This window comes from Rhinolophus sinicus, chromosome 1 (genome assembly GCF_057876585.1).
Source record: "Rhinolophus sinicus isolate RSI-liver-muscle chromosome 1, RSI-T2T, whole genome shotgun sequence".
In the NCBI taxonomy this organism is placed as follows: domain Eukaryota; kingdom Metazoa; phylum Chordata; class Mammalia; order Chiroptera; family Rhinolophidae; genus Rhinolophus; species Rhinolophus sinicus.
In genome coordinates, this window is record NC_142501.1 from 59,593,327 (window position 1) to 59,608,301 (window position 14,975).

The 14,975-nt window shown below is 38.8% G+C and overlaps 1 protein-coding gene across 1 annotated transcript in view; it reads right to left on the bottom strand.

The window, feature by feature from the left end:
• Window positions 1–544: 544 nt before the first annotated feature.
• Window positions 545–14,975, bottom strand: part of LRIG3 (leucine rich repeats and immunoglobulin like domains 3) — a 44,957-nt gene continuing 30,526 nt past the window's right edge. The window contains exons 9-19 of the mRNA XM_019742463.3: window positions 14,613–14,693; window positions 13,644–13,715; window positions 11,207–11,278; window positions 10,520–10,683; window positions 8,177–8,497; window positions 6,740–7,021; window positions 5,354–5,806; window positions 4,416–4,574; window positions 2,687–2,830; window positions 2,316–2,591; window positions 545–1,119 (exon numbers count right to left, since the gene is read on the bottom strand). Of these exons, the coding sequence (XP_019598022.3) occupies window positions 875–1,119; window positions 2,316–2,591; window positions 2,687–2,830; window positions 4,416–4,574; window positions 5,354–5,806; window positions 6,740–7,021; window positions 8,177–8,497; window positions 10,520–10,683; window positions 11,207–11,278; window positions 13,644–13,715; window positions 14,613–14,693 (2,269 nt within the window). The 3' untranslated portion in view covers window positions 545–874. The remainder of the gene's footprint in view (window positions 1,120–2,315; window positions 2,592–2,686; window positions 2,831–4,415; window positions 4,575–5,353; window positions 5,807–6,739; window positions 7,022–8,176; window positions 8,498–10,519; window positions 10,684–11,206; window positions 11,279–13,643; window positions 13,716–14,612; window positions 14,694–14,975) is intronic.

Consider the following 14,975-nt stretch of genomic DNA (forward strand, 5'->3'; position numbering starts at 1 on the left):
AATTTTTGTGGCTCCTTCTCATTTACTACCTTGTTTCCCCGAAAATAAGACCTAACCAGATGATCAGCTCTAGTGCGTCCTTTGGAGCAAAAATTAATATAAGATCCGGTCTTATTTTCCTATAAGACTGAGTCTTTATAATAAATATAATATATAATACAATATAATACAACGTAATATAATATATATAATACCGACTCTTATATTAATTTTTGCTCCAAAAGACGCATTTGAGCTGATGGCCTGGCTAGGTCTTATTTTCGGGGAAACATGATATGTGCTTTCAGATACACTAATCTGAGTCTGTATTACAACAACCATGGTAGGTAGGCAGAATGGTCATTTTTTGCTCATATTTTAATGTGCTGTGTATAATTTCTATCAATTTGAGAGACATGCTAATACAAAATAAGCCTACAATGTGTTAAAAACAATAAAAATGTTATTGTATAGGTGTGGCTTGGGATCAAAATGACACATTTTATTAAATGTAATGTGCAAAATAAAATGAAGTGAACTCTATTCAAAAACAGTACACGACAAATATTATTTAAAATGCTTTAGTACTTATTTTCAATAAAAAGAAATCTGGCATTATAAAAATACATAAAATAGTCATGGATTTATACCATTAATTTACATAAGATATTTTTTTGCATAAAACAGTTATAAAATAGTTAAAAAAGGAATTCTTATATGAACGTTACTCCCAGTATAAAATTTTTATAACTTTTTGTAATTTTGGTCCATCTGTATAAATAAGGCATTTTATCTTTTTAAAATTCTTAACTCCATTTAAAAACATAAGATTCTCTCTCTTTTAAATAAAAGTCCACTTGAGGTAGCATGTTAGAACTCTTTGGTCCTATTCAGTCTATGTGTCCAAGTCATAAGACTGAAAATTTGGAGTCCTGTGGTTTTCTAAGGTCTGTTTATAGGTACATGTGTGATTTCCTTGCTGAAAATCTGTCCTTTCTTTCCCATCTTCCTCTGACTCAGAGTCCAAGTCTGGGGAAGAATGAGCTTTCAAGTGAAAGCCTCTTGGCTGACAATCTGATGGCTGTCCAAAGCTTGAAAAGGCATCCAGGTGAGGTCTCCTCAGAGGCTTTCCAAATGTTCCTGAAAGAAAAAAGCTCCTTGAATATATGGGTCCTTTTGCTAGCATTTAAACCAACAAAAAGCATCTCTCAAATGGAGCACCTTACCCCTGAGCATGAATAAGCATTTCCTACAAGTCAAGTCTACATTATGGTCCTGGGGTGTGTATCTATGTTACGGAGAGAGAACGTACAGAGTGGAGCTGAGGATGTATTTACCCCCCTCTTATATACATGCATCCATTCTTGATTACTTCTCATGACCCACACTGATATTAACCATTGGGCAATGAAGTTCCCCAATATAAGTTCTCCCAAAACCCAGCTTTAGGACTTGAGAGCCCACAATCTCCATGAAGAGCATTTAGACAGTAACGTACAAATAAACTGTGCCTGAATAAAGAAGTTTCTGTCAAAACAATCCTTATGTCACGCCCTTTCATTTTTGGGAGGAAAACATTATTCAGTTAACTCAAATTCTTGCCTCAGTTGTATAAAAGATATTATTTTCATAAAGGAATATAGGTAATTATCCTGTGACAAAACATAACATTTCTTAATAGCTGGGTAAAATATTTTACAATTCTACTTTTTAAAAAACAAGACAAATTGTGGTTTATGTTCCCCTATCTCCATTCAGTGAAAAGATGATCTCAGTTCTTCCATCCCACTGCTCCCATGCACTAGACTAAAAAAATCCACACACGAATCTTGGTGACAGCCAGTGTGTACCGCAACCAGCGAGGGTCTCCTTCGCCAAAGGTAGTCCAGCTTGGCTGACGAGCAGTTGTTGCCAGGTAGGACGCCGCCCTCCCTCCGGCTGTGGGTTCCGCTGTCAGCCACCAGACATCCCAAACCACAGTCACGCAGTGCACACAACTCCACCCCAAAGGCTGTTGTAGCCCAAAACCACTTTTTCCACATGGCTGACAAATTAAGCTCCTAAGTCACTCCTGAAACTCTTGTGTTCTAGATGATGCCACACACAGTGTTACCCCAAAAGCTCCTAGGGCTTAGTTGTGGATTAGACACATAATAATCAAGGAAAATCCCCCATGTCGGACTCCGCTTTTAGAAACATGTATACTAACAGAATGTCATCACAGCATAATTAAAAAACATTTTTCACCAGTTTGGCATTCAAAGCTCTCACTGCTCTCTGACATGTAATGTGGAATGAGTCCTGAGTCAAGAGAGCTCATAATTTCATAAACTTACCCATGAACGAATTACTCGAAGTAACTGATGCTGGCTCTGAACTTGGACTAAAATCTAGAGAGGACTTGTTTAGACATGCATTTTTCATTCCCGGTCCTTCATTTTGAGCATAAGTAGAGTTGATTAACTTCCTCATGTGTGAAGGCCATCCTATGTCACTGACACTCTGTTCGCAGGGTTCTTCTGAAGGATGAACACATGGGTAGCACTCCTTTTTCTTTGTGTAACTGGGCTCACAGTGGTCCATTAAAGCTGTTCTTGGGTCAGGACCACACCCTTTTTAATTTTGAGACAATATCAGAAGGAAATAAGAGTTAGTGCTTCTAGAAGTCTCTCAGGAAACAGAACTCAGATCTAAGAAAACCACATACCTGTATGATAGGCTTCAAAAGGATCCGAGCCATATACATTTCCCTTCAAATACACAGGGCCTGAGGGTCCCAAGAAGGGACAAAGGAATGGATCTGTGGCAGCTTCCACATCAGCTTCACTGCTGTTGTCAACATGGCATGTCCCTTTAAAACAGATATCTTACATCACTGAACCAATTTTATTCAATTAGCATTCAACATTCTCTCCACTTTTGGCATTTTCCATGCTTATAGATGGAAATTTTGGGGACAGTATCATACAAAGGGAAAAAACAACCTGCAGCAATCTAGGGCTTTTAAAAAATGTATTGAAGCCTCTGGATGAGTAATTGAGCAAACGTGTGACGTCTTATTCTACTATAAGAGGACTGGGTTAGCCGTTGCACTGGACGTGTAACCTGGCTGCTGGCCCCAGCTTGTTTTCAAGAGAAACTGATCTGTGTCTGGATCCTGCAGCCAAAGCAGCCATGACCTGAAGCATCTTCCTCCACAAAGTCACAGATGAGGACCACAGATGGGCACTTAACAAAGGACCTCTTAAGGCCCAGATCAAAGATGGGCTCAGTCAAAAAAAAAAAAAAAAAAAAAAATCCTATTGTGAGTATCTGAGCTCAACAATCCAGAAATGATATGACAGTTAGTAGTGGACACAACAGTTGAAGGACAAGAGATCCGGTGAGGGTTAGGGATGCCATGATGAGCCACGTGCCTGGGGAGCAGGAACTGGACCGGCAGAGAGTGGATGGTGGTCTTAGAAAGAAGCAGACGTGCAGAATGTGCCTGAGGAATGCTGGCGGCTTGCTGAGAGCAGACCAAGCTCCAGCCCAGCACCCAGGTGGCGCAGCACTATTATGCTCCAGTTCTGCCCCTTGAGCCTTCTGTGAACATCTTTTCAGTAAACTTGTTACATTTGAATGAGCGTGGGCCTCTGCTCTTTGCAACCAAATGAGTCTAACCAGAACATCCACTTTTATGCTCAAATCTTCTGTTCCATCTCTACCCCTCCTATCACCGCCTTGGCCAAGTACTTCACAATTATTAATTTACTTTTTGTCTCATCACTGACTAAACTGTGAAATTGAAAATAAATATGCTTCCCTCCCAACTACGGAGTCCACCACAGAGCAGATACTCAATAAACGCCTGTGGGAAAAGATGATACCATGTTTGAAAGTAGCTTCAATAGCTTCTACTTGATGAGCCCTTCATATGTGCCAAAAACCATGTAGTTTTCCACTATGATTTTACTTAATTTTTCACAACAACCTACTAGGGAAGTTCTATGGGGAGCGTCAGAAGTGGGTTTCGAACCAACTCTGTGCTCTTAGTTATGCACCTCAGTTATTCTTCTTAAAACGACACAGTTCTTAGCGCAAGAGTCAGAATTAGATTTCTCTAATAAAATTGTTTTTAAACATTTGACTTTTAAGTCCATACATGAAACCAGCCGATGTCATTTAAGTAAAGGGCACATTCAGGGCCAAAGAATATTTATGACGTAAAGGAAATACTATACTGCATTCAGGAATTAAACTTTACTTGACCTATTTGTCTTCTTTTATTGTCAGAAACAAAGATTTTTCTAGTATTTGAGAGAACTTATTCAATTTTAGCTTCGCTAGTGATCTTAGCCCTAAGATTAATTTCTAGTGAAAATTAGTATTATATTTGAGCCTTCCATCAGATTATTTCAAAACAATGACAGCCCACATTAATTTTAAACACTCACCATTGCTGTCATGCTGTGGTAAGAAAAATCCGCCCCCTGAGGAAGTGACGAACTGGTGGTGGCTTCCACTTTCCGAGGAGACGTAGCCATCCTGTCTGTCAGCTAATGTTCCCTGAGATGACAAATAACTAGGGATATCTGCCGGCAAGTTGGTCTCATCTACAATCAAACAACAGCATTCTATTAACCAAGAATCATCGTAAGTGCCCCATGGGTTCCCCCGATGAACAATATATACTGTTTCGGTTTCTGTAAAAATCAAATCTACTCCTCCCAAACCATCTTGATTGTTGCAGTGCTCGGGTAAGGCTGCTCTGGAGAGCATGAACTGATTTTCTACTTTATTGCCTGTGGGATGCCCCTCCCAAATTTCAAAAACAACCAATGTTTAAGAAGACAAAGATTTAGGAATTTTCACAGATAGTATCTCTCTTGAATCAAGCTTGATTTCTGCCATATTCCTGACTTAACATTACCCATCAATATAAGAGTTTGCACATATTAGGCAAGCCACAGCCCCTCTCCCACTAATGACCAGGATCCTACCTGGATGCCTGCACACACGTATGCACATAGGCACACAAGACAAAACAAAAACTGCAGCAGAGTCTATACTTCAGACCTAAAGGGCTATTCCTAGTTCTCTATTACCATCTTGTGAAGGAGCCAGACTGTTGAACTCTATGATTTTCACTATCTCACAGCCAACAGGATATTCTGATGAGCTTTTAACAAAAAGTAGTGCTCTCTCAACATCAGCTTTATTTTGGGCCCGGGTGTTATTTTTAGCTAACCGTATTTCTGCAGCTTGAAACAAATGAGTCACCCTCGTGACACGGCCTCAGTCTGCGAGACACACATTCTAGAAGAAAATTACTGCAGAATCACATACACACAACACGACTGCTGCAGCCTGTGCCAAGCTTCTGTTTACACACCTGTGTTGGTAATACTGCAATCTTCGTTCCTCCGCCTGGTGTGGTATATGATGACCACCCACACGAGCGACGTGCCTACCACACAGCAAACCACCGCTATGATCACAACGCCCACGGTGGCCCAGCCGTCATCATCTAACGATGAGGCGGTCATCTGAGGGGAGTCGCAGGTCGGAGTGGGGATCACACTGAGGCGCACGTGGCCTCTCTCAGTGCCCAGGGTGTTAGACATTTCACACGTGTATTTCCCAGCATCACTGACATCCGAGTCCACAATGATCAGCAGCTGATTGCCTGCTGCAAAAAAGTGCCTTTCAGTGACCACCAAAGGGCTGTCATCCTTGGTCCAGTTCAATTTGGGAGGAGGACTACCTCCGGCGATGCACTGCAGGACGGCCGTTTCTCCCTTGGTCACAGTTCGGTCTAATAGGGGCCGCAAAAATGATGGCGTTTCTGAAATGACAGGTTACGTTTTTTTCTCTCTTAAATGGAGTTAGGTTTTGCATAAAACCAAACACTTGAATTTATTAAAACTGGAAGTTAAAGTTTTATTCTCCCACAACTTCATATGCACGCTTCTTTAAGAGCCTAAACATACACAACATTTGGGATTTCATTTCATTATTCAGCCGCCATTTAAGGATACGATAATATTTACCATTTTTTGCCTCAATCTCTCTCTCTCTCTCTCTCTCACACTCTCTCTCTCTCTCTCTTAAGACTGGGGAATGATGAAAGTGGGGCAAAGCAAAACATCTGAGACGTTTTTCAGAAACAGGAAATGTGTAAAAATAATTTCAAAAACTAGAGTGCATTAAAAAATTCAGAACATTTATATTTCTAAAGAGAAACTTTCTAGCGCTGGGTGTCCAGGCCTATATTAAGATTCTGAAAATAATTTACTTTTATTAACTGGTATTAATAGGTTACTTCAACCCCTTTAAAGATACACATATTAACATGTTCACATTTTTAAAAAGCATTTGTTTAGGTTACACATAAAAAACAAACTGATTTCTAGAGCTGAGAAAGGAGTAGGTTCTTCCTAATTTGTTCATGTCTATTTTCTCATATATTCTTTATAGTGTTAAGATACTGGTGGGGAACGCATGATGGGAAAAAGGGATGAGGGTGATCCCTACAAGAAAGGGAAAGTATTTCCCCATCCTCAGAGGACAGGAGCAGATTCATCGCACTAGCCAAACACTTAAAGATGTAATGCACTCCTGACTTCAAAGCGAATGAGAAGCCATTTGTTCTCTCCAGGAAAGGGCAGTGTCCTGTGGCTTACCTCTTACTCTCACAACTTCTGACACTTAGGGCTGTTGGGGAAGCTAGTATCGCTAGGACTACTTTATATCACAGAATCTGAAAATACCCACTTACCTAGGACAGTCAGAGTCGCATTTGCAGAAATGCTTCCTGCACTGTTCTGAGCTGTGCAGCTATACACCCCGACGTCCTCTATCTTCACATCCACAATAAAGAACACGTCATCCTCAGGCATAACATGCATGCGTCGCTCCCTCGCGGCGGGGAAGTCTGTGCCCCCATCCTTTTGCCAGGCTATCTGTGGGGCGGGGTGTCCCAGGGCAGCACACTCCAAGCGTGCCATGGCCCCGGCACGGATGGTAAGGTCCATAGGGGTCTTGGTGAAAGAAGGGAGCACTGAAATCAGAAGAATAATGTGGGCATTAGCGTTATGGAGTTTTAGAGATTCAATTTCATTCTTCTCTTTTTGTTTTTGGTACCTTTTATTTTTTATTTTTTGGTCACTTACAAATGTCCCGGACATAAGTAGGGCAGAGGTTACTTCCATATCAGACAAGGGAGCTGAAGTTGAGATGGAAAGGTTAAATGACTCTCCTAAGGTTACTCAGGTAGAAATGATGGAGTCAGGATGAAACACAAGTCACCTGATCTTCAGACTGAAGGTCTTTCTGCTATTTTCTAGTTACTTTTTCGTTTCCTCAGTAATTATCTAAGATCTTGGGCAAATCAGCTCATCTCTTTGTACTCTGACAATTCCTTTTTTTTTTTTTTTTTAAAGTCCGTCTTGGCTCTAACATCCTGTGACTTTAGATATGGGTTTCTGTCCTACAATTTAAACTCAAAATTGTTCTTTGTGTCAGGCCTCTGCGATCATTTGTTGAATGCATTAATGAATCATATACAAAATCTTCTGCCATGGAAGATATAAACAATTAAATGATAAAGTGGCAAGGATCCTACTATAAAACTGTATACCTGCTTCACAAGCAAACGATGATATACTTTTATTAACAGCAGCTAACACTGCATTTACTGAGCACTGACTGGTTTCCAGGCATTCTTTAAACAAATTATTTTATTTAATGATTATCATAGCTCTATAAGGTAGATACAATTATCTGTAATTGACAGATGTAGAAATGGAGGCACAGAGATGTTAAGTAACTTGCTCAGAGTCACACAGTTGTAAGCAGAAGTGGCAGGATTCAAACCCAGATCTCTGAGTTAAAGGCAGTGCACTTTAACATTGTACTTCACGGCCCCCCCACATCAAATTAATACATTGTGAACTCCCAAAGAGCAAAAAAGTGTTTGTTTCATCTGTGGGTTACCCACCATACTACATATGGGGCCTGTAACACAAACATTGCTTGCTTAGATACAAATAACCAAGAATCTTCATTTTGTGGAGAGAGGGGTAGGGAAAGAAAGGGTTAGCTGGAAAAGTGTAAGAGCAGAGGACAGGAATAGGAATAAGACAAAGAGGAAACCAGGTACTTTCTGCTTCTAAAAGGTGTCTTTAAATGTAAAAGGAAAAGTCAGATCACGTACTATTTACTGTAAGCTTGGCTTTGACAGAGTAGGAAGAACCGAAGTGATTGGAGATGACACACTGATATTTCCCTTCGCTGGTAAATTCCACATTGCGTAGCCGAAGAATGGTGGTGTACTCCATCACCTCGCCACCTTGGGCCCGGAGGTGTGCATAATTTTCCATTTCAGCATCATGCAGTAGTTCATTGTCTTTTTTCCAAGCAAAAGTCATTGGGGAATCACTGCTGCTGGCAGCCGAGCAGATAAAGCTCAAATTGGAACCTTTTATTGCTGATTGTGTTTCTGGCTGAACCGTGATCTGGGGTTTAGGAAAATCATCTGTTCAAAATGGAGAGGAGGAAACAAAACAATTTTAAGGCTTGAGAGTCCAAATGCTACTCAGATTTGAACACCAAGAAACTCAAAACAAACAGTGGCTTAGGTTTTACCCTTTGTGTATGTTTCACAGATGGACCAGCAGCCTCAGTGTTGAAATGATAGCCTGGAAGAGTGTTTATAAAGGACTTCATTCATTGTAAATAGAGACTGAGACTTATTTATCAATCATTAACTGAGAGGAGACTGTTATTTTGGAATACAGTTTATCCCCTCCCCCTTGTGCTTTTTTTAAATATAAATACAAGAAAAAAAAATCAGTTAAGAAACTTCTAGGCTCATGGGCCATCTTTAAATGTTACTATTAGGAAGTACAATTTTCCCCATGTTCTCCACCTATAAGGAGCAGCAAAATTAAAAAAAAAAGAAAGAAAATCAAACATCAATAATGATAACCAATATCAATAAAGACAGCAATTAACACATTTACCAAAAACAGAATCCATTATTAAGAGCAGTAATGTGTATGTAGAGTAGAAAAAAATAGTCTTGTAGTGAAGGAAAAAGCACCTCCCAACTCACTGTGAGAGCCTGGCTTCAGCCTGGAGCTTAGCGTGGACAATCAGACCGCTCTCTGTCAGCTACATTATAATTAGAGCTAAGCAACTCTTTCATTCCAAACATTTATTTTTAGTTTTCTGTTACTTTTTGGAAAAGTTACCTTTTTGAACTTTAGTTTCTCAGAGATGATCTAAACCTAGAAGGAAACATCTTAGATCTACTAAAATGTATTACTTGGGTGCTCTGAAAAAATAATGTGTGTGTGTGTGTGTGTAATGTTCTGATAACTGCAATGCTGCTAATTTCCAATGTCATGCTTGCATGTTGTAATCAAGAGTTTCTTCTTTTGTATGACTATGCTAAAATTTTCATCTGGTAAATCAAAGTTCAGATTCACAATGGAGGGAATGAAATATTATGGATACTGTATGTATGGCTCAAAGTAATAAAGAGTTCATATCTTGGGACCAGAGAACTGAAATAAGGACCATGGGAAAGGAATAGCTCAGGCCCTTATAGATGAATGCCAAAGGCTTATTTAGATCCAAAAGCTACATCAGATGTTTTATTTCCAGAAATAGTTGGCACTGTTTAATGCTGCAACCTAAAAAAAAACACATATTTTTCTTGTACTTAACTAAACAACTGTAGGCAAAGCAGTTTAAAATAATTTTTTTAAAGTGTAAAATTAGGTTCTGTAATATCTTAATGCACATCCTAAAATTTAAGCAAATTTTGATTTCATGTTCTATACACACATTTATTTTTACAAAGGTCTGCATGGCAGTGAGTAGTAAACAACAGTATAGTATAGTAGACAGCAAACTGTACCAGGGAGATGAAAACTTGGGTTTTGATCCAGATCTGCTAACTAGCTCTGTGACGTTTGGGTAAGCAGATTTCTAATGCTGAGATGCTTAGGTGCTAAAACAATAGACCTTGAATTTATTTACAATAAATTCAAACTTTCTATTACTTGTAATGCTTTATCCACCAATAGTAAAATTTTTAGCAGCCTATAAATCATGAGCTAATAATTTTCTCTTTCTGACCCACAGAAATAGCATTTGCACAGGGTCTCTTCACTGAGCTCCTGGGAGCCTCTCAACAAGCCCAGGAGTTGGGAATAGCAGACAGCAGAGTTCCCATCTCATAGATGCAGAGACTGAGATTTAGGGAATTTAAAGGGCTGAGACTATATCCTTCAATTCCCCCAAGATCCAAAGTCATTTTCTTTCCACCAAACCATCCTAATGACAAAACAAAGATGAAGAAATTGTAGAAAACTCTTTCTCATCTGTAAAATTAAAATAATGAGCAAACTATAGATCCATTTGCATCTATCTCAGCAGAAATAAAAAGCTTTTTTAAGAGAACATGCATTTATTCAAAACAATCATTTGGACAAATGGGAATTAAAAAAAAAAAGAATGAATAAAAGGCAAGGGCAATAGTTAGACTCACCACACACAAAGCCATCTGGGCTCACAGCAAAAATACTTCTTCCTTTTAGCAGCTGAGGATGGGCACAACTGGCATTTACAAAACTCTGAAAGTTGTTTTCCGCCACCCACTGTGGGAGCCATTTTAGTTGGCAATCACACAAAAGGCTTGATGTATTTAAATGCCTGAGGAGAGTAATTACATTCAATTTGTTTTGTATGAAATGCAGATTTCTACAAGTAAACTAAACTCAAGTAAATATTAACAAAGCAATGAATGTGGAAACCAAGTACATACACCCCATGTAATAAATATCCTATAGTCCATCTTAAAATGCAAGAAATGTAACTAGCATGATTTTTTGTTGTTCTTACTGACCTACTGAGATGAAAGTGCTGATATATCAAAAAAAAAACCTTACTACTGAAAACTTGTTACTATGATTAGGCACTGTAATATATACTAGGTCCCACAAATTTAAATGGCGAATTCATCACAGAAAGAAAAAGAAACTCCTCTTTTTAACACAAGGAACATATTTTCTTTCATTTGTTTTGCTTTCTTTTTGCTTTCTGTTATTCAAGTTAAATAATATGAAGACTATGCCAGACACATTTTACAAAGACATACTATAGGATGATACATTCCCATGATGGTTTTCCCATCTCTGCTTTGTTTAAACCTCTTCGAAGGAAAAGAAAAGCTTACAATTGTTGAAGTTTCTTCATTTGTGAAAATGCATTGCCTTGTAAAGACATGATTGCGTTGTCACTCAGGTCTCTGAAAACAATCAAATCAAATAACTACGGTCACTGCATGCCTTCAGGCAAAGCTGGGGCCCCCACTGCCCACTCCATTCACCTAACAAATACTCTGTGTACTGAAAGCACAAATGGGGTGACCCCAAAAGAACCCATTAGGAGGCCTGGGTTGAAGAACAGGATTTTTGTACCAGAGGTTGGTTGTGTTACGGTGAGAGATTCACTTTACATTGCCACATACAGGTTATTTGACTCATAAGGGCTCAAGTCGTTCTGCTGTATTATGTTACTGAATTTCTCATTATTTAAATTAACCATTAGTAACTTTTAAATACACAAATAAAATGTCTCATAATTATGCTTTTAAAAAACTATCATGTATAGAATACTTTCTATGATATGGACTGTGTCAAGCAATTCACATAGATTATCACATTTATTCCTCACAGAGACCCAAAAGATGGTATTACTACTTTGCTCAGCATGACAGGGGCAGGTAAGATTTGAACCCAATTATTTTCAATTTCGAAATCTATGCTGTTAATCAGTAGCCTATTCTGCCACACACAACGCACTGCGGTAAAGACAGTAAAGTGTTTAGACAAGATGTACTTGCTTTTTAAAACAAACACTTCAGGCAGGGCATTTGTACAATGAGCAAATATGCTGGGCTGATTGTATTTTTAACTAGTACTTCCAGGCAGTTTGAAGTCCTTTCCACGATGCTTACTACTGTTTTTCTTTACAAGGGTCAGAGTATATAAAAGGGATTTTGAATGAGACAAGTGGCCACAGAAGATAGAATGAAGGTACCAAACATGGGCAGAGGAAAGAGGCTGGGAGAGTCAAGAAGGCTTAGAAAACTGAAGCAGAGGTTAATAAATACTCCACTGATCCACTAATTCCACTTTCCCAGAAATGGAATGGGTCAGATGACAAACCCTTTCGGCTAGTTTCCATCTGAAAATAACTTGTTTCAGGAAGTCCAGCAATACTGGTCTACCCTTCCAAATTCTGTTTTGCAGCATCCTTCTACCACAACTGCGGCACCGTAAGAATGGCCAGCCATCCAAATCTCCCTCAAATTAACAGGTAAGTCAGAAGATGGCAGCAAGGTGGTCCACAGAGAACAGCGAACTCTTCACTCTCAACACACAACACAAACGAGGGTACAAACCAAATGTGCACTTTCAACTATAACTTCTTTTGTCCAAGTTAATAGATACTAAAACTTCTGGCTATAAGCATTCCTTATAGTCGGAGTGGACATATTTTATGCTACTTTGCACTTTTACTATCAGTATAAAACATATACCCATGGTTTTAAGCAGCTGGGTGGTTCCGTGCTCATGTAGGTTTTGACTCCTATCATGGTTGCCTAGTTTGTGCTCCTAACTTTGAAATTGTTTTAGCCCCTAAATGTCATTTCAAAAATGTGTGGCAGGAGTGACTGGTGGGGGGAGGGGTGGCAAATTGTGAAGACAAGAGCTCGTGTAATGCTGGGACACTGAAAGTACAGGCAGCCCTGGTCTGAGTCCTGATTCTGCCAGTTGCTAACTGATGTGTTACCGTATTTCCCCGAAAATAAGACCTAGCCGGACCATCAGCTCTAATGCGTCTTTTATGACTCAAGCTTATTTTACTATAAGACCGGGTCTTACATTAATTTTTGCTCCAAAAGATGCAGGAGAGCTGATGGTCCGGCTAGGTCTTATTTTCGGGGAAACACAGTAACAGCAAAAGAGAACAAGTAAAAGAACAATAGAGGGGGGAAAACAGGTTGTACATTTTGTAATTAAACAACAGCAAAAACAAACTAACAAAAATTCTCAAAACAGCGTTATTACCTTCCTAATGTCACTCTTAAGGACTATGGGAACTGTCTTTTTTTGATCTCTAAAATCTAAGTCCCCTTTTTAACTATCTAACAGAATCAATAAACCCTTAGAACCTCCACTTTTTAACTTACAAATAAAGATAATAATAGCTAGTGAATAGTTTTCTCATGAGGATTAAATAAGACTATGTATAAACCCGTGGCATCATGCCTGACATGTTGTGGGCGCACAATAAATGGTAGTTTAAAAAAATCACTATCAGAGAAAAATAACTAAAATAAAACCCAGTAATAATGATATATGCAGCACTGTCCTTAAATGCAAAGAAAAATGTGAATCTGTATACTTCCAGATAGATATGTAGAGAAAGAGACAGATAGATAGACAGACAGATGACAGACAGAGGGTACACAGATGTGTAAATATACTTTATGGTTCTGAGAGAACGCCAACAAAATTACATTCTAGTTTGTTTTCTCTTTCATGACACATAGGTAGATAACCATCTCACACTATCTTTAGGGTAACTAAATTCCAGCTACTCACAGATGTTCTAATGCATCCAAACCAGTGAAGGCTTTTTTGGTAATAGATCGAATCCGGTTTCCCTGCAGGATTCTGGGGGGAAAAATATGTACATTGGAACAGTTAATAAAGTCCATTTTGGGGTGGAATTCTCATGAGAAAATAATTTTGAAATAATTTGTGACTACTTCTATTTTCTTCAATTAAACAATATATCCTGTAAAAACATATCCATGCTATCTATTTCAGTAACATAGTTCAGCATGTTTTTCACAGCATTCAATAGAGAATCCAGCAAAAACAGGTATTCTGTAAGTTACTCTGATGGTTAAATTAAAGCAGTGATTTTCAGAGTCTTTTTAGGAACAAGTAGAAACTTTATTCCAAGTAAATTTCTCAGCACACTAATGAATAAAGCCGATAATAGTAGAGACTTTCTCCTTAACCTCCCTCTCCATGGATACCTTTGTCATCCACACAAATTCAGGGCGATATGGAACTCAAGCTGAGGACCACGGGCTTAAAATACAGGATCTGGCCATCTGCAAGGCTACTTTCTGGCTTAATATAACCATGTTTTTATCCTGTATTACTTGAAACCTAGTGTAGTGGTATCAGCAAATATTGGGTCACGTCATTTAAAAATCCCTGTGAGTAGAGTACAACACTGAAAATCTCAAAATGCTGAAACTTTTACACAATGATGATCTTAAGGGTCTAAGCACTCAAAACAATGTAATATTCTTATCTCACTATGAAAATAAATTACACAAACCAAAGTGTTGAATAAAACCCTCACGCTCAAGGAAGAAAAGCAAATTAATACACATCTTGTCTTAACAGCACTCATCCGGGGAAATGACAAAGGGTAGCAACCAGATTAAGCACCTAAATTTAAATTATTTGTGATGTCAGCTTGTGGAACTACTTAATTAAGGCACAATGTTTAGGTCAAAGAGTGAGCCAAATTATGAGGCAAATTGTACTCACAGACGTCTCAGTTTGTCAAGCCCAGAGAAAGCCCCATTCATGTCCTCGATAGTCCAGGAAATTTCATTGTTCTTCAGGTCCCTAATATAATAAAGGGATGTTACTGAAACTAGTACCAGGTACTTAACAAAAGATACAAGCATTCTCTTTAGACATACACTCAGAAATCTAAGATCGCCACCCAGGTGGCAAGCAATTTGTAATAAATTCCTCATAATTCCCCACATCATCTCCACCCGCTTTCCAAACAATAGAAAATTCTCTCTCTCCAACATACCTCCTCCTACACCCTGTTCTCCTCTCTCAACATTTTATGTTTATGCCCGAAATTAGGACAGCTGACTCTGAGTCTATTAATTCCTC